At 58.8% G+C, this 22,130-nt stretch overlaps 4 protein-coding genes across 5 annotated transcripts; 1 reads left to right on the top strand and 3 right to left on the bottom strand.

Annotated features, from left to right (window-relative positions):
* Positions 1–64: 64 nt before the first annotated feature.
* Positions 65–2,152, bottom strand: PTPRCAP (protein tyrosine phosphatase receptor type C associated protein). The gene is made up of 2 exons (XM_066360358.1): positions 2,065–2,152; positions 65–872 (listed from the first exon to the last, which is right to left on the bottom strand). Exons 1-2 carry the CDS (start codon positions 2,065–2,067, stop codon positions 267–269), a joined length of 609 nt encoding a protein of 202 aa, XP_066216455.1. The 5' UTR covers positions 2,068–2,152; the 3' UTR covers positions 65–266.
* A 394-nt stretch (positions 2,153–2,546) lies between these two features.
* On the bottom strand, positions 2,547–8,522 carry CORO1B (coronin 1B). Its single transcript, XM_066342416.1, has 11 exons — positions 8,418–8,522; positions 7,384–7,586; positions 6,881–7,003; positions 6,646–6,775; positions 6,284–6,465; positions 6,076–6,195; positions 5,542–5,646; positions 5,320–5,465; positions 5,048–5,105; positions 3,968–4,249; positions 2,547–3,030 (listed from the first exon to the last, which is right to left on the bottom strand). The coding sequence occupies exons 2-11, from the start codon at positions 7,582–7,584 to the stop codon at positions 2,905–2,907; spliced, it is 1,473 nt and encodes a 490-aa protein (XP_066198513.1). The 5' UTR covers positions 7,585–7,586; positions 8,418–8,522; the 3' UTR covers positions 2,547–2,904.
* A 4,328-nt stretch (positions 8,523–12,850) lies between these two features.
* Positions 12,851–14,665, bottom strand: GPR152 (G protein-coupled receptor 152). The gene is made up of 2 exons (XM_066360357.1): positions 13,457–14,665; positions 12,851–13,078 (listed from the first exon to the last, which is right to left on the bottom strand). The coding sequence occupies exons 1-2, from the start codon at positions 14,663–14,665 to the stop codon at positions 12,851–12,853; spliced, it is 1,437 nt and encodes a 478-aa protein (XP_066216454.1).
* A 2,708-nt stretch (positions 14,666–17,373) lies between these two features.
* Positions 17,374–20,537, top strand: CABP4 (calcium binding protein 4). Of its 2 annotated transcripts, none has more exons than XM_066360355.1 (6): positions 17,374–17,831; positions 18,226–18,256; positions 18,336–18,479; positions 19,373–19,482; positions 19,831–19,978; positions 20,075–20,537. In XM_066360355.1, the coding sequence occupies exons 1-6, from the start codon at positions 17,457–17,459 to the stop codon at positions 20,101–20,103; spliced, it is 837 nt and encodes a 278-aa protein (XP_066216452.1). In that variant the 5' UTR covers positions 17,374–17,456; the 3' UTR covers positions 20,104–20,537. The 2 variants fall into 2 exon arrangements, with proteins under 2 accessions (XP_066216452.1, XP_066216453.1); XM_066360356.1 differs by having other exon boundaries at positions 17,708–17,831; positions 18,147–18,256.
* The last annotated feature ends 1,593 nt before the right edge of the window (positions 20,538–22,130 follow it).

Raw genomic sequence — 22,130 nt, 5'->3', positions numbered from 1 at the left:
TCGTGCCAGGAGAGCCTCTGCTTAGGGACAGGAGGGTCACTACAGGACCACAGAAGCACAGGGCTGGAGAGGTTTTATTTCAGATGGCTGGGAGTGGGGATGCACAGCCTCGGGGACAGAATGGGGGTGGGGGTGGGGTTAAGTGACAGTCTGAGGCTCTCCATGTGGGGGTGGGGGTGACAATGGGGTCCAGGGCAGGCAGTGTCCAGTCATGGCAGCTGGGGAAGCAGAGGCCCAGTGGCAGGGATGTGACCCCAGGCTGGCTCCTACAGTGCAGTGATGTGGGGGGCCTGGCCCCCCGCGCTGTCGTCCCAGGCCGCGCTACCGGCAAAGGCGTGCAAGTCGCTCAGCAGGGCCTCAGCGCTGCCTGCGGAGCCCTCTGGCCCCCGGGAGCTGAGGCCGAGGGCTCCTTCGGGGTCACCCTCAGGTGCTTCCTGCTCGGGCTCCGGGCCCTGCTGTGCACTGAGCTGCTCTCCGCGCTGCCGCTCCTCTTCCTGGGCTATCGCCTCCCTGCGGCCGCCGTCAAAGCTGTCATCTTCCGTGTCCTGCTCATCCTCCTGCTGCCCTGGGTCCTCAGCGGGCGAGTCCTGCTCACCCTGGGCCCAGAGCCAGCGGCCCGGTGGGCTGGTACGGAGCAGGTGGCGTGTGCGGCCCCACAGCGCGGCGCCCAGGCGGGCCGGGTGGTAGTAGCCTCCGGACTCACGGCTGAGGTAGCGCCAGGCCAGGGCCAGGCCTGTGGCCAGCAGGAGGAGGAGCAGCAGCAGCAGGACCACAGTGACGGAGCTGGAGCCCATGCCGTCCTTGGTGCCGCCAGAGCACAGGACCCCTGGCAGGGCCAGCAGCGTCCCGAGCCCCAGGGCATAGGACAGGTCCTGTGGAGAGACAGGCAGGGGCTCATCTCCCTGGCTGGGGGCCAGGCCGTCGGCAGGCCTGGTGACGGAGTCCTCGGTTGCTTTTTGGGCAAAATGGGGACAGTCAAGTAGAAAAGCCCAAGTCCTTACTTGGTCAACACTGTCCTGGCCCTGTGAGATCTGTCCACCTCCCTCCCTCCCTCCCACTTCATCTTTATAATCCTGACCCTATAGGGTGTCGGAGGGGGACCCTGCCCGAATGTTCCATCCCCTCTCCTCTCCCTGCCAGCCACGTGGCTCTCCTGCTCACTGTAGCTCAGAGCGCCTCAGTGCAGCCTAACCTGACCTGGGTCACTAGCCCAACCCTCTCCCTGCAGCCTGACGCAGGCCTGACCCTCTACTTGCCTCACTCCGCTCCTAACTCAGTAGGGAATGCTGCTGGTTTATTGGGCTTTTAGTCTTATCTCCCCTGCCAGAGCCAACCGTGAGAAGACAAGGATCTTTCTGGCTCAAGCACACAGTAAGCAACTCCCGGCACACAGTAGGTGCTCAGTAACTATTGGTTGACTGTGTCAAGACCACTCATGGGGGTAGGGGTGGGGATAGAAGGGAGCCTGCTAGACTGATGTTGGGTCTGGCTCTTCCTGAGGCTGGGATGCAGGAGCCAGTCCCCAAGGCAACTGTTCACGGTCCCCTTGCCAGAGCCCCGGAAGAGGGTCCGAGACTCCTCCACCCTTCCAGCCCTGCGGGACTGCCTGCCCAAGCTGCAGTGTTTCCGTTCAGTTCAGCTCCCTGTCCCTGGGGGCCTCAGGCTGGGGCAGGCGGGTGCAGCTGCCAGAGGAAGCCTGTGGTTGGAACAGGCAAATGAGGGGGGGAGGGGTGCAGAGGTACAAGCAAGCCGGCCCTCCCAGGCAGGCCCTGCGGGGCTGGCCCGCAGGGCAAGGGAGGGTCTGCCCAGGGGTCATAAAGGGGTTCTGGGCCTGGAGTGGGGTGCTTGGGCCACAGCCTCAGTCCCAGGGAGGCCCGGCTCTGAGGTGAGGTGAGAGAAAGGGCCAGTTCCCACCCCATGCCTGTCCTGGTTCTCCGTTCTCACACTTCTGCCCGGACTCCCTGCTTTTGGCCCTAGTCGAGGGAATCCTTCTTTAGCTCCCAGGTCCAGACACTCCAGCCCTGACCTCCTGTGGCCCCCACCCCCAGGACCCAGCAGGCTCACCATCGGTCCGCAGGCCTCTCAGTGACAGGCGCCCACCTCCGGCGATGGCTGTGCTGAGCGAGAAGTGAGCTCACAGACTCAACTGCAGCTAGGGTACTTGGTGCTTCCGCTTCCTGCCCATAATACCCCAACCAACCCTCCCTGCTGCAGGGCCCTGGGGGGGAGGCTTGGGCCTCTTGGGACCACCTTGACCCACATCAGATCCTTACAAGTCTCACTGGGCTAGGCTGGGGCTGTGGAGCCTGTGACCAGGCCTCCAATAGGAGCAACTGGACACCCGGCTAAAAGCACTGTGTGGCCCTCGAGTTCCTTCGCTCATGTCAGCCTCAGTCTCCCCGCCTGACAGAATTCAGGGAAGCTGACTGTGGGGGGGTGGCTCGCGGCCCCCAGACCTCCCTATCTGGGATCCCTGCGGGCCTCCTCTGGCCCCATTTCCAGACTGCCTTCCCCAGCCCCGCCCTGGCAGCAAAATGGCAAACCTGGCTTTTAGAAAGAGAATTTTATTTGGAATGAAAATATAGAGCCCACCCCTCCCACTCCTCCTGAGGCAGGAGCAGGGGGCCGGGTGGGGGTGGAGAGATGGTCCCTCAGAGTATAAGCTGGCCTTGGTACAAAAACCCTCCACAGTAACAGTAACAGAAGCCAGGCGGTGGCTCCAGTCTGGGCCCGCAGGATGGGTGAGGGTGTGGACTGGCCCGTGAACCTGCCCCAGAGGCCCTCGGCAGGGGGCAGGGAGCAGCCAGCCAGCACTGTGACCTGCCAACAGAGGCCGAGTGAGAAGGGGTAGAGGAGGAGGAGGAGACGGTGAGGGGAGGAGCAGCGTCCACTGGGCCTGTGGTCCTACACGTCCCCGTTCTCCATGCGGCCCAGCTGCTCCTCCAGGCGGCCAATCCGCTCCCCTTGCTCTTTGACCAGCGCTCTCAGTGCTCGAAGCTCCTGCATCACCTCCTCCAGCTTCCCAGCCTCCTGCAGGAACATGGGGTCAGGGGTTCCAGTGCGGCAGCCCTCCCCAGATCGACTACCGGGCAGGGGCCTGAGGCTCAGAGAGGGACAGCAAATGGTTCAGGCGCACACAGCACACTGGGGGACCAGAGGCTCAGAGATGGACAGCAAATGGTTCAGGCGCACACAGCACACTGAGGGACCAGAGGCTCAGAGAGGGACAGCAAATGGTTCAGGTGTGCACAGCACACTGGGGGACCTGAGGCTCAGAGAGGGACAGCAAATGGTTCAGGCGCGCACAGCACACTGGGGGACCTGAGGCTCAGAGAGGGACAGCAAATGGTTCAGGCACACACAGCACACTGGGGGACCTGAGGCTCAGAGAGGGACAGCAAATGGTTCAGGAGCACACAGCACACTGGGGGACCTGAGGCTCAGAGAGGGACAGCAAATGGTTCAGGCACGCACAGCACACTGAGGGACCAGAGGCTCAGAGAGGGACAGCAAATGGTTCAGGCGCACACAGCACACTGGGGGACCTGAGGCTCAGAGAGGGACAGCAAATGGTTCAGGAGCACACAGCACACTGGGGGACCAGAGGCTCAGAGAGGGACAGCAAATGGTTCAGGCACGCACAGCACACAGGGGGACCAGAGGCTCAGAGAGGGACAGCAAATGGTTCAGGCGCGCACAGCACACAGGGGGACCAGAGGCTCAGAGAGGGACAGCAAATGGTTCAGGTGCGCACAGCACACAGGGGGACCAGAGGCTCAGAGAGGGACAGCAAATGGTTCAGGTGCGCACAGCACACAGGGGGACCTGAGGCTCAGAGAGGGACAGCAAATGGTTCAGGCGCACACAGCACACTGGGGGACCTGAGGCTCAGAGAGGGACAGCAAATGGTTCAGGTGCGCACAGCACACGAGCTGCCCAACACCAGCCCAGACTGCCAGGCACATACCCCGACTCCCGCGAGGCTGCCGCTGCTGGGGGAGCTAGTGTTGGTGGAGGCGGCGGGCGTCGAGGCCCCCGGGCGAGTGGAGCCAGGGGCCACCGCAGGCCTGCTGTCCGATAACACGTTGCGCCGGCTGACCTTTAGGTCCCGCTGTTTGCTGGGCACGTAGGCCTCCCGCAGGGAGATGAGGATGGGGTCCGCATCCCGCCCGCTCACCCACTCCTCCGCCTCCAGGGCCGCCTCAGGCCCTGCTGTGTCTGGGTACAGATCGTCCTGGAAGAGGTCCGACTGGGCAGGGGGTGGGAAAGGTCCAGATCAGATGGGGGCCCGCCACCAGGGGCCTGTGGTCTGGGTCTTATGTGACCATCTCCTCCTCACTCTTCCTGCTTTCTAGGCTTGCACCCTGTCAACCCATTCCCCAACGGCCTGGCCCCGAGCCACTACCTTTCTAAGCTCAACAGTCCCTTCACTTCCCTTCCGGACGCTGCCAGCAGTTTCCTATGAAGCCTTCCCCAGCCTGCCTTAGCTGGGGTTGGTGGGATTCTGGAGTCATGGCTGTGCCCGGGACTGTGAGTTCCTGGGGCAGCCTGTCAGCCTTGTTTGCAGCTCGCTTCCTGGGGACGTGCCTGGCACACTGAATGGCGGGCTCAGCACACACTGGCTGAGGATGCAGCACGTCCAGTGCTCTTGGCTGGGCAGCTGAGGCCCAGCCACTGGTAGCCTGGTCCCCTCCTCGCGGGGGCTTCCACACAGCTGGACTCCCTGTCCATCTCTCCATCCCCAGCTCTGTGCCTTGCGCCTGGCCGAGTACCCACCCCTGGAGGGCCCGGGCCCAGCCGTGCTGTCAGCTGGCCTTCGATGGGAAGACCTCCAGGCTCTGTCTCCTGTGGCTCACACTGAGCGGGGCTCAGCTCACCCGATCTTGGCTTGCCCCCGCCCCAGCACCAGAGGACAAGCTGGCGACTGTCCAGCTCACTGACCCACCCCACTTGGCCAATGTCTCATTCACAGGCCTTACTTTAGTCACCCAAGTGGCCTACCTGCCTGAAAGAGGAGGGGGTAGACAGGGTAACTGGGTGGCCTCACCTTTCTTGGCACAGTCATGACAATGGGCTCACACTTGCGCTCATGCAGTTTGTAGAACCTGGAAAAGGGAGGGGAGGGAGGAGCCATGGGTAGAACTCCTACCAGCTCTCCTAACTCCCTCTACTCTACTTCCAGTCCTTACTCTACTCCCAGCGCTTCCAGACTGCCCCCTGCCCCCAGGGCCTCCTGAGCAGCCTTCTATAATCGGCCTCTCACCCCTGCCCCCAGGCCACACCCTTCCTAAGGCCAGCTGCCTTGCTGGTCCCTCTTACCGGGCGATCTCACACTTGCTGACCTCCAGGCCCCTCTTGGGCATGCTGCCCATGCCCCGCTGGGGCTCTTTGCTGGTGAACGTGTTCAGGAAGTGAATGTAGGGGGGCTCATCTGTGATCTCAAAGTACCGGATGCTGGAGTCGCCCTGTGGGGCGGGAGGGAACAGGCTTTAGTGCTCGGGCACGCCTCTTCCCTGTCCCACCAGGCCTGCCCAGCCCCACCTTGCCACAGACGTAGACCACACTGGTGTCGGGGTCATAAAAGGGCAACAGGGCCCCGTTGCTTGAGTCCAGCTCCTGCAGGGCCATGGGTTCTTCGAAGTTTTCCTGGCACACAGGGTAGGGTGCAGTCAGGCCAGGGCCAGGCCAGGCCAGGCCAGAACCTCCCTCTCAATGTCCCAACACGCCATCAGGACTTCCCCAGCCAGTCTCCCATGCCAGCCAGTGCTGCCTCTCCCAGGCTGGTGGGTTCTCTCCTACCTCTAAGCCTTTGGCCATAATATGCCCCATCAGACCCTCCTGGTTCCCCTCTGTTCCTAGGGTCCCACTTTCTGGCCTGTTCCTGGCCTACAGACTCCTCCCAGCAGCAGGCAGGGAGAAGGGAGGCTGGAGGGGGGCTCCGGGTCCTTTGAACCTTAGGTGCCTGGCTCAGAACCTGGGAACCATAGGTTCTCTCCAGGGTGACTCTCGCCCTATTCACTCAGGGTCGTCCCTCAATCTTAAACTTGCTACCTCAGGCTGGCCACAGCCACTTACTGGGTCCCAGAGCGCCAGCTGCCGCTCGCTCATGCGGCTGAAGCCTGTGGTGAACACCTTGCCATCCGCCAGGAAGATGGCCCGCATGGGCCGGGCCCCCTCATGTGCCTTCTCCCGCTCCTGTCGGGGATATAGAGTGGTCAGTGCAACACCCTGACTGAGCCCCTTGACCCGTTCCCTGCCACCCTCACCTTCCTAGGCCACATACTGCCACCAGCGTGCCCCGGCGGGGGTCGATGATGCGCACACTCTTGTCCTTGCACGCGGAGCAGAAGAGGCTGCCGTTGTGGTTCCAGCTGACGTTGTAGATGAGGTCGGGATGCTGGCTGTCCAGGCGGTACAGCTCCTCCGCCGTGCCCACGTTCCAGATGAGCACCACGTTGTCGCAGCCTGCCGAGTGGGGGCACGTCAGCTCACTAGGCGTCCCCTGACCACCCTCCTGGGAACAGACCAGACCTCTTGACCCCTGAGGGCCTCAGCTTTCCCATCTCGCCGATGGGCCTGGGGAGAGGGGTGGGAGGTCCCCGAGCTGCACACGGAGAGGCCTAAGGGCACAGAAGCAGTGCGGACCTGCGCTGAGCAGCACGTTGCGGGCCGTCGGGTGCCAGGTAACTATGCCCACTCGCTTGGTGTGCCCTTCCAGCACCACCACCGGTTCTGTCAGTGGGGACACTAGCCCATTCTCTGGGATCTGCCACACCTGTGGGAGGGTTGAGGCTGTCAGCCGAGGCCTGTGCGTGGCCCTGCTTCCAGTGGCCTCGAATCACACCGGCAACCCGGGACCCCCCACAGCCCCACAGCTCACCATGACTGTGCAGTCCTCTGAGCCGCTGGCAATGACTTCATCATTGTGAGGACACCAGTCAATGTCCAGGACAGGTCCCGTGTGTCCACACACTGTCGGGTAGGCCTTGTCAATGCGGCCCGTCTGCAGGCGTGAGGGGAGCCGTCAAGGTGGACTCAAGGCCCCCAAGCTCCATCCCTCCCAGCGCCCCGTCTTCCCCTCCATGGAGCAGGAGCAAGGCACCTGGCCTGGCCCACAGGGAGCCAGACTGCCTCTTCCTGGCCCACCTCTGCCGTATGAGCACTATCAGGTGAGCAGGAAATGGTTGTTGCCTCTAGCCCTGACTCCATGGCAATAAAAGACTTTCTCTTCCTGTGCTGACACATCTCAGGCAGTAAATGTGGATTATGACACCTGCCCAGAGCGTGGGGCTGGACAACATATGAGATGCGGAGTGAGCAGATAGGTCTGGCCGGAGCGGCCACGCCACCTCCAGCTCTTCCCCCAGTCCTCACGGGCCCCACCTTGCTTAGGGGGAGCACCAGGAAGGCGCCCCCACCGCTGGCCTCCACAATCACCGCCAGGAACTTAGGGTTGACTGCGCAGAAGGTGCTGTCCCAGGTGACACGGGACACTCGAATGTCCTCATAGCATTGGTCATTCTTGATCGGCTGCCCGAACACGTGCCGGAATTTGCTCTGCCGGACCACTTTTCGGAAGGACATGTCTGCGGTGTGCAGAGGCCTGGTCAGCGCGCGCCCAGCCTGGCAACCCCCAGCCTCCCAGGGCTGCCGGCAGGATGGTGGGGTGGGGAGAATGCCACTGGGGCCTGCGCACTGTAACCTACCTGGCTCTCAGTGTGCCCTCATAGAATGGGGTCACAGGTGCAGACCCTGGCTCCCTCCTCCCAGGGTGGAGAGAGAAAGGACTAGGATACTGAGTCCTGAGGCTCCACAGGACCCTTCCTGGGGCCAATGGCTGTGTGTGTGTGTGTGTGTGTGTGTGTGAGAGAGAGAGAGAGAGAGAGAGAGAGAGAGAGAGAGAGAATGGGGGAAGGGGCCAAAGCCAGAGAAGGATTAGCTCCTCTGAGGGTCCCAGTGAGTTCCCAGCGGGTTCCTCCCTGCCCAGGATTTGGAAGCTGGATGATGAGGATGGACAGAAAAGACAGGGATGGTCTGTGCTGCTGGGGCTGCATCAGGCCCCAGTTCTGAGTCCCAGGAAATGTGCAGTGCCCGCAAGAATGTGCAGGGAACCCCAGGCCGGCCCAGGGGGCCTGGCAAGACGGGGCGGGGGACCGGACGCCGCTCCCAGCCGCAGAGCATCCCAGAACCGCCTCGGAGCGGTGTCCAATGTGAACCAGGAGCCCAACTTCCAGGTACCCCGGTCCAGGAGGGGAGTGGCTGGGTTGCCGAAGGTGTTGGGACTGAGGGTGGGGCTCCGTGGAGGGGAAGGTGGTCTCCTGGGACTCGCGAACTCCCACTCTGCTCCCCCCGCGGCTCCGCCCCGTAGCCCCGCCCGCCCCCGGCCTGCGCCCCCAGCCCCAGTCCGCAGCGCTCACCGGGGGCGCCGGGGACTGCAGCACCGGCCTCGGGCGGCTCCGGATCCCGGCCTCTGGGAAGCAGGAAGCGGGAATCAGGAAGTGACAGAGGAGAGGGGGGCAGGGGGCGGGGGGCGGGGCTGGGGCTCGCGGGGGCGGGACCGAGGTCACGCGCGGAGGGGCGGGGCAGGAGGCTGCGAGCGGAGCCTGGAGGCCAGGAGCGCCGGGGGCGCCGGGGCGGAGCCTGGGCGGAGCCTGGGGAGCCCCGCCCTCCAGACTGCCGGGTCGCTCGTGGGCAAAGCGGTAGGGTCAACGACACCTGTGGGGGTGGGGTCCAGAGGCCGCAGGTGCGGGCCGCAGCCCTGTCACTGACTCGGCCCTTCCCAGGAGTGAGTGGAGCCCCGCTCTCCCAGTCCCCCACCCCAGTGCATACTTCAAGGTCCCCCAGTCCACCCCCCCACTCCCCTACCCCCGCCACCCGCTCCGAAATATATCATATACTGGAGCAGTCGACGTATGAATGTGCCTTTTTTTAAGTTACAGAAGTATGTGCTCTTGATTAACAATGTAAATAAAACAGCTGTTTTAAGGGGGGAATGGAAGGCGCCAGCCAACCGATTCTTCCAGACGAACACCCCTGTGTCTTGCTGGGCCTCCTTATTAAAAATAGAAATGGGGTCATACTCCCCAGATCCTTCACACCTTCCTGTTTTTCCTCTGCCATCTCCCACGGAGGCCGGGAGGTCAGTTCACAGACCTCTCCCTCCTTCTACCCTGCTCCTGGGACAAGGGGCTCATAGTTGTTCCGTACCTCCACGTGGGGCTGGTGTGCCTGGAGCCCTGGCCACCTCCCTTCATTCCTTCTCAGAGCATCTACTGCCCTAGGTGACTAAGGGTGATGGGCAAGTTCCCTTTCCCAGAACAAGTGGGAGCAGGGGGAAGAGGGGAAAGAGCTCAAGTCAGCAGGAGCCTGGCCCTAGCTCCATGTGTGGCCCATGTGGGCTGGGGCTTATACCCACCTCATTTCCTGCACCTCACCCTGTTGAGGAAACAGCTCAGAGAGGAGAGGTGCCTGCCCCTGGTCACCTTCCAGGACTCAGTCCCCATTTGTTTGACTCCAACATCTTCCTTTTCCCGCTGCCCCATACTCCCGGGCAGACCAATCCCTCCAGCCTAGGACAGGGGTGAGGGTGGTTTGGAAGAAAGGAGGCAGCCATAAAGCCTCCCTCTCCATTGTGTCTAAAGCCCAAACCAGATAACATCCATGGTGGTTGCCTACCCTACCCCCGCCTGTCTGACCCCTGCTCACCACCCCTTATTACCTACTTAGTCCTTTCCCTGCATGTGGCCTAGTGACTCTAACCCTCCTGTCCCTGAAATACAACACCTTTCTTCCTACCTCAGGGCCTTGGCACATCCTACTTGTTCCATATGAAGCCTCTTTCCCCAGATCTTGAAAAGTCTCCATCCCTCATTTCCTCCAGGTCTCTGCTCAGATGTCACCTCCTCCCAGAGCCTTCCTTGACCACCCTCCTCACCCATCACTCTCTGGCCCTCTTGTTTCCCCTGCATAGTTCTCAATCATGACCTGATATTATATAATTATTTGTGTATTTGTTTTTTGTCTGTCTAGCCCACTAGGATGTCAACAAACTGAGGACAGCACTTTGTCTCGTGTCCCACTGTGTTTCGGTACCTAGAACAGGAAGACCTAGCACACACTGTGTGTTCAATTAATTTACGTTGAATGAATGAACAAGCAGCCCTGCGTGTCGAATTGAAAATGCTCATGTTCACAACTCTCAGAATCAATGTCTGGCCCCCATGAGGGAGAGGGCATTGTCTCTTATCTGGAGAAGGACTGAGTTCTCCAGAGGGCAATGGGAACCCATCCCCACAGGTGTGCTAGCGGGGAGGTGGGAGGCTATGGAGCAGTGGGGTGAGCCCTTCCTTCATCTCCCGTGGTCTTGGGTGTGCATGTTTCCTCCAACACGAAACCCTCCTGTGGGCCACCAAGAGAACTCCTCTTCATTCTTCAAAACCCTTCATGGCACTGTTCTTTCTCCCGGATAACAGTCATCCATTGTGGATGGGATTCCCCTTGGGGACTTTGGAGGTAGGGCTGGCCTAGTGGCCAAGAAGTAGGGTTTGGAGTGTGGACCAAAGTTGAAGGCAGGTGGCTGGCACTGAGGTTTTAGTCCCTGATCTGCCTGCCACGTTGAAAAGACTTTGGGACCCATAGCTGGGAGCAGAGGGACTCTGCTGAGTGCTCCAAAGGGACGTTCAAGTCCAGACCTTGTTCTCAGTGAGTGTGCACTTTAAAGAGGTCACTATGTGGAGGAGGGGGCAGTGTGGCTGAGGGGACAGTGCCTGGCGGGCAAGATGCTGCCACATGGGCGCTGGTCCGTGGGTCAGTGCTGGTCCCAGGCCTGGGTGAGGCCTGCGGGTGCCCACTGGTGTAATCAAGTTAATGGATAACAATTATTAAGCCCTTATTCTGTGCCTTTGTAGGGATTAACACTCCCAGGAATTGGGGACCATTATTATGGTGCTCACTCAGGTGAGGAAACAGAGTCCCATAGAAGCCAAGAGGCTGGCTGAAGACCACACAGCTGCTGAGTGGTAAAGCCAGGACTCAGACCATCCCAGAGGGGCACCAGAGCTCATGCCCCTAAACCCACCCATGTGTCTCCAAACTGGAAGGCTGGCTGGAAAGGCACCTAGCAAGCACTCTCAATGCTTCGGAATGAATGAATTCAACAAGCTTGTGCCTGTCCAGAAATCTTTATCCCATAGGCCTGTTTTCACAATTCAATCGCTAGGAAATGCTGTTATACTGATAGTGTCATCACCACTCAGCGTGCTTCTGTCCTGGGCCTACAGCCAACCTCGCAAGAAGAACGTTATCACCCCATTTTACAGATAAGAAAACTGAGGCAAAGAGAGAGGTAGGAACCAGAACCTGGATCTGACAGCACCAGTCCAGACTGTCTGCACAGGCCGCTGCCCTTTTAGAATGCAAGCACCCCTGGGGAGCATAACACATTAAATGTCATTGTCATTTACATCTATTGGTAAGGGTATTGCTCAGCTGCTAAAGGTCCCAGATGCTGAGCTAATGGGAAAGGATTGGGGTGGCAGTGAAGAGGATAAGGGGACACGGTTTTGGAACACTAGGGATTGAGAGAAAGTGGGGTGGGCTGGAGCCAGGAGAGAGGGATGGATGTGAAAGGGAAGGGGGGGCTCAGAAACTAGAACTTCAGCACTTCCTAGTTTTTTTTTTTTCTTTTTTGCAGTGTCTGCAGTTTGAAAGGGAAGGGGTTGGCTGGCTCTGTCCCAGAGACACTGTGTGACCTCTGGGGACCTCCGGCCTTTCTGGAGCCACTGAGCTCTCTGTTTGGACACCCTCTCATCTCTGCCCTGGGCTGAGAGTACAGGAGGGGCTCAGATGGAGGCAGGCTCAGGACACTCTGGGCCTACAGCTCCCACCACAATGCGCAGGTGGAAACTAGTTGAACCCTTAAATGGAGCATATCTCAAAGTCCCCTGGAGCTACCCAAGGCACAGAGGTGACCTCACGCTGTCTGAGGCCACCGGGGTGCCAGCAGTCCAGAACTGGTCATAGGCAGGGCTGTTTGACCCCCGAGCTCACAGAATCCCAGATGTTCAGGCCAGGTGGCGCCTCCTCCCATATACCTCCAGTCCATACAGGGGCATCCCTGGACGCCAGCAAGAGAAGGACATCTGCTCACTGTGCCGCTACTGCGTGCCACCGGCTCTCACGAGGCGCCTCGCACACTTTCTCATTGGATGGTCACAATGGCAGAAGAGACAGGAGTTCAGAGGGTGAAGTCACCCAGAGCCGGATTCAAATCCAGGCTTGGCCAATCGCTCCTCAGCTCCAGTCATCTTGCTGAAGGAACTCCTGCCCCCAGCCTCCTAGCCTGCGGTCTCCTGCTGGCCCCTGAGTGCCTCCCACCTCTGTAGGACTTCCTCCTTTGCTGTCCTCGTGCCCAGGTCAGAGGACAGGACAGGGAGAAGAGGGAGGGAAGGATTGAAGGGAGTCAGGCCAAGCCCTGGAAGTCGCCCCTGCTGCCTTTCTCCTGTGCCGCCAAGGCTAAACTGTCAGTGGGGGCTGGGTATGTTGGAGGGCAGAGCCCAGCAAGACACCATGAGTTATGACAGTTCAGGAGGTGTTGGGTCACCATGTGTGTGTGTGTGGGGGGCAAGCATGAAAGAGCTTGGCGGGACCCAGGCAAGGAACACGAAGCTCACAATAAACTGTCTGGGACTTTTGGCCACTTCATTCTCACTTCCCCCAAAGCCTCTGGTTGGCCCAGCGGACTTGGTGGGGTTTCTCATGATGACTTCCTCCACGATGCCCCTCCTCTCTGAAGGGCTGACTCTTCTGTCTCCCGCTGGCGGCCCTGGCTGGCCTGGGCTTTCCTGGACCCTCACGTGGGTCCTGCAGCAGGACCTTCCTCTGGAGGGGCCCTGCTGGAGCTTTCTCCCTCAGAGGCAGCGGGCGTGGCTGGATTCTCAGGGGCCTCTGGGGTGGGATCCTCGGATGGGGCCAAGGAGGCTTCATCACAGGGGCTAGGGGCTGAGCTGGCGGCAGGTCCAGGGGTCTGGGCCTCAGGGGTCGCCTGTGACTGCTCCATAGAGTCCAACTGGGCCTGGGCCTCATGGTCCACCTGTGGCTGGGCCGCGGAGTTCAGCTGAGAATGGACCACGACATCTGACTGTGGTTGGGCGGTGGGGTTCAGCTGAGAATGGACCACGGCATCTGACTGTGGCTGGGCCGTGGGGTTCGCCTGTGGCTGGGCCATGGAGTTTGCCTGGGCCGTGGGGTTCAGCTGAGAATGGACCACGGCATCTGACTGTGACTGGGCCGTGGAGTTCAGCTGAGAATGGACCACGGCATCTGACTGTGACTGGGCCTTGGAGTTCATCTGAGAATGGACCACGGCATCTGACTGTGGCTGGGCTGTGGGGTTCAACTGAGAATGGACCACGGCATCTGACTGTGACTGGGCCTTGGAGTTCAGCTGAGAATGGACCACGGCATCTGACTGTGGCTGGGCTGTGGGGTTCAGCTGAGAATGGACCATGGCGTCTGACTCTGGCTGGGCCACAGAATCCAGCTGTGGCTGGGCTGTGGGGTTCACCTGTGGCTGGGCCGTGGGGTTCGCCTGTGGCTGGGCCGTGGGGTTCGCCTGTGGCTGGGCCTCAGCCGTTGGCTCTGGCAGAGTCTGCCCAGACTCCTCTTGGGTCTGCAGCTCTGCCGGCGTGAAGCTGCCTGGCTGTTCTTCGCAGAGCGCGGCAGCAAAGGAGGAGAGCACAGCGCGCAGCAGGGCCCGGAGGTCGGCGCTGGCCAGCAGGCAGAGAAAGGGGCTGAGGCAGCTGTTGAGCAGGATCAGGTAGTCAGAGTAGACCAGCATCTCCCACAGGAGGTAGCCCGGGTAGATGTCCCACAGGAAGGCCAGATACAGCAGCTGTGCCAGCTGGTAGGGCAGCCGCAGAACCACGTAGGCTGACAAAATGGTCTTGGCCACACGGGCAAAGCCACGGCGGGCCGCGGGTCTCGGTTGGCGGCGGCAGCAGGTCCTGCAGGCAGCAGCCTGCGTGAGGATGTGGCAGATGAGCAGCAGGAGGAAAGGCAGGAAGCCGCCCAGGATCTCCAGCATGCGCAACGGCAGCTCCTCACTGTCCCAGAAGTCCAGACAGATGACCAGGTCGTACCACCAGACAACGGCCTCCGGGAAGACCAGCCAAGGCACACTGAAGAGTGTGGCCAGCACCCAGACCCCGGCGCAGACCCAGAGGGGCAGGCGGACTGGGCGGTGCCCAGGGTACCAGCGTGGGCAGAGCGCCAGCAGGCAACGGTCCAGGCTGAGGGCTGCCAGAAGGAAGAGGCCGGAGGAATAGGACACACCCCACAGGAAATAGTAGAAACGGCAGGCTGCCGTCCCCAGCGGCCAGTGCCCTCCGTGCTGGATTTCTAGGATCTGGAAGGCCGCTGCTGCCAGGAACAAGAAGTCAGAGAGAGCCAGGCTGAGCAGGAGCAGGGCCAGCCTCGTGCCTGCTCCCTGTCGGGCCTGCGAGCCAGCCAGCCATGCCATGAGTGCATTAGCGGGCAGCCCCAGGAGCAGCAGGGCCACCAGGAAGACTGTGTCCCAGACACCCTGGGGGTAGTAGTCCTCATCATCAAGCTCCGTGCGAGGCCTGCGGCCCAAAACACCCAGGTTGGCTTCCATAGCAGTGTCCATCTGAGGTCCCCAGTGTACAGCTGGATACAGAGTGGTTGCCTGGCAAGTCAATGAGGGCATGAGTGACTGGGTATAAAAAAATGCTGTGCATCTCCATCCAAGTCACTGTCCCTCTCTGGGTATCATCACCTTTTTCTTTTGAGAGAGAGAGAGAGAGAGAGAGAGAGAGAGAAACAGGAAGGGAGAGAGATGAGAAGCATCAATTCTTCGTTGCGGCACCCTAATTGTTCATTGATTGCTTTCTCATATGTGCCTTGACTGGGGGGGCTACAGTAGAGCCAGTGACCCCTTGCTCAAGCCAGTGACCTTGGACTCCAGCCACGACCTTGGGCTCAAGCCAGTGACCTTGGGCTTCCAGCTATCAACCTTCAGGCTTAAGCCATATTGATGATCCCATGCTCAAGATGGAGACCCAGCTCTCAAGCTGATGAGCCCGCACTCAAGCCGGCGACCTCAGAGTTTCAAACCTGGGACCTCAGCATCATAGGTTGATACTCTATCCACTGTGTCACCACCGGCTAGGCATTGTCACCTTTTGAGTAGTTACCTTATGCCAGGGACTTTAATAAATTACTTAACTTAGTCCTCACGCAATTCATTTTGCTGGTGACGAGAAGAGGATTCAGAGGACCAGTGACCCACCCAAGGTCAGAGGTAGGAAGGGAGACACCAGTACCCAAACTCAGACCTTACCATGCTACCACTTGGAGTCTCAGTGTGTCCAAGTAGACTAAACCAGACGTTTTCTAACATATTTTTAAAGCTGGTGAATCTTTTCCTTAAATAAAGTATGACAGTGGAACTCCTGTAAATGAAAAGGGAGTGCTCAGATGAAATGAAAGGAGCCTACCCTTAGGGCTCCAGGGAACACTGTTTGAAAACCACTTAGTCAGATTATTACAGGTCCCTTTTTGTCTAGTATTCTAAGGTTCAAGTGTTTAAGATTCCAAAAAGGGAGGGCTCAGGTCCCAGGGGTCCACAGGAATTCTAGGGTGACAGGGAGTCTGGAGCCAAGGAGGTCCCTTCCCCTAGCCAATGCAACTCATGACCTCAGGGTGAGGTCTGCAGCTTAGGGACCCAGTGGCCTGGGGCCAGGAGGGCTGTCCTGGGAGCAACTTGAGCCTCTTCACTAATCTCCATCCCTGCCACGGCCCTCTCACCATGGTCACAACTCAAGGCAGAGGCGGCCCCCTTTGTCCTCTGGGGCTACTGAACAGAGAAGGGGGCTCAGTGGCGTGATGAGGATGAGGGTGCTACCCCCCCCCCACTTCCCTCGATGGTGTGGAGTTTCTCTCCAAGGACAGGAAACCCTGGTGACAGCATGGAGTCAGGGGATGAAGCAGACGCCCCTGAAAGGCTAAGTCACGCCTGTGACGCATGGCTCCAGCCCTTTGGCCTTTATCTCAGGGGCCGCCCCCATCTCCCCATTCCCGGCTCTTCCCCCGGCCGACCCCACCCCGCAGGTTTCAGCCCCTTCTGCATCAGAGCCCTGGCTTGGCTTACCTGTGAGGTGCAGGCCACTGGCCGGAAGGAGCGGGGCGTGCCTGCCTGCCCGCCCAGCGGTCCAGACGTCTGCAGGGCCCCACTGGGACCTGCTGCATGGCGCCCGGCGGCGCTAAGGCGGCCTGCTGGAAACCCAACCCGAGAGGCTCTCAATCATTCATGAGGCTGCTCACCAGGAAACCCTAACCCCAGCCCAGAAGGGCCAAGTGACCAGCTAGGCCCCACATTCTTGAAAACGCCAAACGCCGCACCCTGGGCCTCTGCAGCGCAGTGCAGGCTCTGGGTCCCCCAGGGCCCACCTCCTCTGACCTCACCCCCATGACCTGAAATCGAGCATTCAAGGGCTCTCTTCTTCAATTTCACACACCCTCTCCTCCAGCCAGGTGTTGTGGACCATAAATGGCAAAAAACCATTTTAGATTCCAGGCTTAGCAAAAGGCTAAGTTCTCCCCCCTCCACCTCCATATTGGCTGTGATGCTGAGTATTTGTACCCACTGACTTCTTTCCTTGGGTTGCTGGAAGCAATATACATGCCCTTCCTCTGACTCTTTGTTTCAATGTTGGTAGATTTCACTAATTTATCCTGTTTTTGCCTTGGGAGAGTTCCTGTCTTAGCCTTGGATGTGCAACTTTGTATAAAGGTCCTTGATTTGCATATGGCTATATAATAAATCAGGGTGTGGGGGGGGCTATGGGACACTGGGATACTGCCAGGCATTTTGAAGAGTCCTCCTGGTCCCTTGGTTTTTGTTTTGATAAGTGTGTTTCCTTAATTCCACACCTTTATTTGAAGCTGCGCTGGTCTGGGGGAGCCAGGGGTCACCCATAAGAGCCCCCCCCAGGGGAGCTCGTCCTGTTCTTGCCTGCCTCCCGGCCTCTGCCCACACTGTTCCTCCTGCCTTCTCTTGTCCACTCTGAGCTAAATTCTGCCTACGTCACACAACTGGGCTAAGTCCTTGACTCTCCAGCAGTATTGCTGCCATTTTATAGACTAGGCAGCTGCGGCTTAGAGAAGTGAATTTGCTGGGCTTCCCAGCTGCGTGGCAGAGCTGCCGTCTCAAGCTTGAGGCGGCCATGGTGTCCTGGCCCCCGTTATAGCTGAGACCTGTCTGGCCCTGCCCTGGCCACACAGCGCGAGGGCCCGGATTAGGGCCTGGCTGCCTACCTCACTTAGCCTAAGTCCACTCAGGACCTGATCCCAGGCCGTCAGGACACATAAGCAGCTTTAATTTGAGGGTCCAAGGGGCTTCCTTGTGCCGCATCTTGGAGGCCTGCCTCCTGTCTCCAATGGCCACAGAGCAGGTGAAGGAGCAGTATGGCCCAGCCTCAGCCCCCAGCCCCCAGAGGCCCCCTGTGGGTGTGACGGCTCCCAGGAGTGGGGCTGAGGGGCAACCCTTGACCAGAAGGAGAAGCAAGAGGGAGAGGGGACTCCGAGGGTCCCAGAAAGGTGCTGAGAGCTCTGGGAAGCAGACCCCGATCCAGTGCCCCGAGGCCCCGGGGAGCAGCAAGAACCCTCCCAGGACTGGAGGAAGACAGGAGGAGCCCGCCGCTGCAGCCGCTGGGCCGGCCTCTTGCCGCCAGTCCCACCGGCACCGGCCTGCCCCCCAGCACGATGCTGCTCAGAAGACGTATGGGCCCCTGCTCAACCGCATCTTCGGGAAGGTCAGGGGGCGCTGGGCAGGGCTGGGGAGCCTGAGAGTGCGGGTGGGGACTTGTACCCTCAGGGTCAGCCTACCCTGGCCCTGGAACTCAGCCTCCTGCTGCTTCTGCTCTGGAGCTTGGCTGAGGGCAAGGTTTCTGGGGCTTGAAGAAGGGAAGGACTTGGGCCAGGCTGGGCAGTGAGCAGAGCTGGACCTGAAAGCCAGGGTTCTGTGAGGGTTCAGGGCCCCAGGAGCAGGAAGGGGAGTTGTCTCTTTTCCGGGGGCCCACACAACTTCAGCTGCCTTCTCCTGCCCTTGTGGGACTGGCCCTGCCCAGGCCAGTGTGGGCAGGGGCTGGAGGAGGACGCCCAGGGTCCTGGCTGGCCCTGGGGACATGCTGGACTCTGGCCCCGCAGGACCGCGAGCTGGGCCCCGAGGAGCTGGATGGTGAGTGACCCTTGCTGGTGACAGCGGGCGGGAGGTGTTTCTGAGCCTGGCTCTTGGGCCTGACCTCCCTCCCTTTCAGAGCTTCAGGCCGCCTTTGAGGAGTTTGACACGGACCGTGACGGCTACATCGGCTACCGGGAGCTGGGCGCCTGCATGCGGACGCTGGGCTACATGCCTACGGAGATGGAGCTCATCGAGGTCTCCCAGCACGTCAAGATGCGAAGTCAGTGTCTGAGCTCCCTGCCCGGGCGGCTCCAGGCGTCCAGCGGGGCTGAGGGGGTGGGGTGGGAAGATGGCAGTTTCCAGGGCAGTTTCACAGTTTGACATTGGCCCTGTCAGATGCAGGGACACCAGGGGACAAGGAAGACACTGGGATCCAAGTAAAATGCTTGGGGCTCTATGGGGAACTTGGGTTGAAGAGCCCCACCTTTACCTTGTGAAGTGCTTCCTGCCGGTACTAGCTCTCTCTCTCTCTCTCTCTCTCTCTGAGGCTCCTGAAAAGAATCTCCTGAGGTCCAGTGAAGCCTAGCCTGGCAGAACCCTGGCCATTCCTTATGATTAAATAGGCGGGCACTGTGTGGTTATCATGAGCTGATGTGTCGAATTCTGATTCCTTCCATCCCAGGGCACCTGCACTTGTTTCTCCTTGGCGGCCCCAGGCTGGGACGTGATTTACAATGGATGTAAACATTCTGACTCGTGCTTCTGTTACTTGGTCATTGATTTTTATTATTATTATTATTATTATTTTTTAATAACTGATGGCATCTTAGAACTGAGGGCCATCGTGGGAACGCTTCTTCAGGGGCATGTGTTGCTGCCTACAGAAGCCCACATGCGTGACAGCCACGGCCCCCAGCCCCGAGAGCACCCCAGCAGTAGGCTCTCCTATCGCAGCCTAGGACAAGGAAGGCGGTTCAGTCAGTCATCCGAGCTCACACCCCATCAGCGGCAAAGCCAGGGTTTGGACCTGGATGGTCTGTTTCCAAAGTTTGGTCTCTTTCCCTCACACCTGGGTGCCTCACTGAGTGCACCCCCAACAGAAAGTGGGACTCCTGCCTCTTGCCCCCTCCCTGGGTCCCACCTTCCATGGTGATACTCTGCTTGGTTTCATAGTGGGTGGCCGTGTGGACTTCGAGGAGTTTGTGGAACTGATGGGCCCGAAGCTGAGGGAGGAGACAGCGCACATGCTGGGGGTGCGGGAGCTCCGCATTGCCTTCCGAGAGGTGTGGGATGTGGCGTGGGGAGGTGGTTAGTGGGCAGCGGGCGGGCGGACGTGCGGACCACTTCCTGATCGGTCTCCCAACAGGAAGAGGGAAGGAATGGGCCAGGGAAAATGGGGGCTGGGGGCCTCAGCCTCTGCAGATCCAGAGCCCTGCGGATGGTAGCTCTCGGGCTAGGGGGAGGGGTTGGAGAGGAGTTGGGTCACCCCAGCTTGGGGACCCACCCAGGGAGACGTCCTAGAGCAGAAGGAAGAGAGTTTGGACCATGGAATGTGGGGACATCCAAGCACAGCACGTGGTAAGGTGGAGATGGCTTTGGGTGGGAGAGGCTGAGCCCTGCCGGGATCCTAGTTTGACAGGGACAGGGATGGACGAATCACAGTGGCGGAGCTGCGACAGGCAGCACCAGCTCTGCTGGGGGAGCCGCTGGTGGATCTCGAGCTGGATGAGATGCTCCGAGACGTGGACCTCAATGGCGATGGCACCGTCGACTTTGATGGTAAGTCCCCTTCCCAGACACTCCTCCGCCTCCCAGGCTGAGCCCAGCCCCTGCTGGGACCCCCCCGACCTGGATGGCCCCTTCTCTCTCCTGCAGAGTTTGTGATGATGCTTTTTGCTCACTGAGGCTCCGGGCGGGAGCCTGTGTTGGCCCTCTGGCCCCAGACCAGCAGGGTTCAGGCTGCAAACCTTCCCCACGAGGCCACAGGATGGAAGAGGCCAGCAGCCAGCCTCCGGCTTCTTCTGCCCCTGACGACACCTGGCTGGAGAGTTGACTTGTGATGTCACCTGCCCCCCCTCATCTTCACCTCCTTCCCAGCTGAGGTGCCACGAGAAAACCTACGTCCATCTGCCCATTGTTCCCCAGTGTGGGCAACATCTGGAGCTCTGCAGCCCCTTGGGAGCTTGGGAGCTAGCTGGCACTGGCAACATTCAAAAATGGGGCAGCTTTGGGGAAGGACTGAGAGGGTGGCTGGACGGGACATCTCCCACTACGTACTTATGTGTAGTGTAGAAATGTTAAGAAAAAAATAAAATAAGCTGAACTTGAAAAAAAAAAAGGATATCCCTAGGTACCTAAGACAAAGAGAACTCCAAGCAGAGTGGTGGGAGGGAGCAGACACTGAGAGGGGCTTTAGACCTGGATCCAGGCTTGAGAGCCTGGGCTCTGACCCCCAAGAGTGATGAAAGACCTGTAAGAGGCTGGGGAGCAAGAATGAGCCTGAGTGCATTCAAGGGTTTCAGAAGGGTGTCCTGTTCTAGACAAGGGGACCCAAATACACATCCACCTCCCAGCCTAAGGAATGGGCCAGGGGACAGATGTCCAGGGCCTTGGGTGGAAAAAGTAATCGTAAGGAACCCTAAACTCAGGCCTGCACATGAAGCAGGAGTGTGGTCTATCTCCAAGGCACAAAGAGCTGGAAACATAGGGAAAACAATGTTGCACAGGGTACTCTTTAAATCCAGGGCACATGGGACTTTCTCTCTCTCTCTCTCTCTCTCTCTCTCTCTCTCTCTCACACACACACACGCACACACACACTCACACACACACCCTGTCACTTCTGAAGACAAACTCATGACAAAAAATTACAAATCGCATAAGAAAACAAGTAACCCAGAGGAAGACGAGGCAGATGCAACAGGAGATTTTGCACCTCATAGTATATAGAACTACCTAAAAAGGACCATAAAGTAAACAAACAAACAAAATGGAGATGAAAGAAGAGAGACCAGTATGCAGTAGGAGGAAAGCATTAACATTGAGCAGGGAGATTAAACATATATATATATAACACAATGGAACTTCTAAAAATAAAGGATATAGCCATTGGAAAGCAAAAAAAATAAAAAATAAAAAATCAATGGGTCAGTGAAACAACAGATTAGAAACAATTTAAGAGAGGATTAACAAACTGGAAGATATTACCTGAGAAAGCACTTCTCAGGTAGCATAGAAGGATAAAAAAATGTAAAGGTAATTAAAAGTCATTAGGAGTCTCAAGAGAAAATACAGAGAATGGACACGAGGCAATCTTCAGGGAGATGATGGCTGAAATTTTTCATAAAGATTTCTACAAAGATAGGTACCCAGACCGAAGGAACACACTGGATACAGAGAAGGATAAATAAAATGACATGTAAATCTGGACGAACCAGAAAAGGGTGTGAAGGGGGTTTCCACCATGGGCTGTCACTGAAGAGATGGCTTTAGCAAGAAGGACATTTAATCCCCAATGAAGGCAGAGTGTGTACTAAGGAAGAAGAAAGAAACTAGAAAACACACTGGTAGATCTCAAAACGTGTTGAGCCTGACCAGGTGGTGGCACAGTGGATAGAGCGTCGGACTGGGATGCGGAGGACCCAGGTTTGAGACCCCGAGGTCGCCAGCTTGAGCACGGGCTCATCTGGCTTGAGCCAAAAGCTCACCAGCTTGGATCCAAGGTCGCTGGCTTGAGCAAGGAGTTACTCGGTCTGCTGAAGGCCTGTGGTCAAGGCACATATGAGAGGGCAGTCAATGAACTACTAAGGTGTCGCAACAACAACAAAATAAACTAATGATTGATGCTTCTCATCTCTCTTCGTTCCTGTCTGTCCCTGTCTATCCCTCTCTCTGACTCTCTCTGTCTCTGAAAAAAAACCCTCGTGTTGAC

The sequence above is a fragment of the Saccopteryx leptura genome, chromosome 1 (assembly GCF_036850995.1).
Source record: "Saccopteryx leptura isolate mSacLep1 chromosome 1, mSacLep1_pri_phased_curated, whole genome shotgun sequence".
In the NCBI taxonomy this organism is placed as follows: domain Eukaryota; kingdom Metazoa; phylum Chordata; class Mammalia; order Chiroptera; family Emballonuridae; genus Saccopteryx; species Saccopteryx leptura.
Note: the sequence above shows the minus strand (reverse complement) of the source record. Positions and strands in the feature narration are given on the sequence as shown.

Coding starts and splice junctions, on each gene's coding strand:
- CORO1B (XM_066342416.1), bottom strand. CDS start 7,584: ATGTCCTTCCGAAAAGTGGTCCGGCAGAGCAAATTCCGGCACGTGTTC. Junction 6,466..6,645: donor CAACGTGCTGCTCAGCGCAG/GTCCGCACTGCT, acceptor CCCACTCGGCAG/GCTGCGACAACGTGGTGCTC. Junction 6,196..6,283: donor GCCGGGGCACGCTGGTGGCA/GTATGTGGCCTA, acceptor TATCCCCGACAG/GAGCGGGAGAAGGCACATGA.
- GPR152 (XM_066360357.1), bottom strand. CDS start 14,665: ATGGACACTGCTATGGAAGCCAACCTGGGTGTTTTGGGCCGCAGGCCT. Junction 13,079..13,456: donor AGCCACAGTCAGATGCCGTG/GTCCATTCTCAG, acceptor GTGGACCATGAG/GCCCAGGCCCAGTTGGACTC.
- CABP4 (XM_066360355.1), top strand. CDS start 17,457: ATGGCCACAGAGCAGGTGAAGGAGCAGTATGGCCCAGCCTCAGCCCCC. Junction 17,832..18,225: donor TCAACCGCATCTTCGGGAAG/GTCAGGGGGCGC, acceptor CTGGCCCCGCAG/GACCGCGAGCTGGGCCCCGA. Junction 19,483..19,830: donor TCCGCATTGCCTTCCGAGAG/GTGTGGGATGTG, acceptor CCGGGATCCTAG/TTTGACAGGGACAGGGATGG.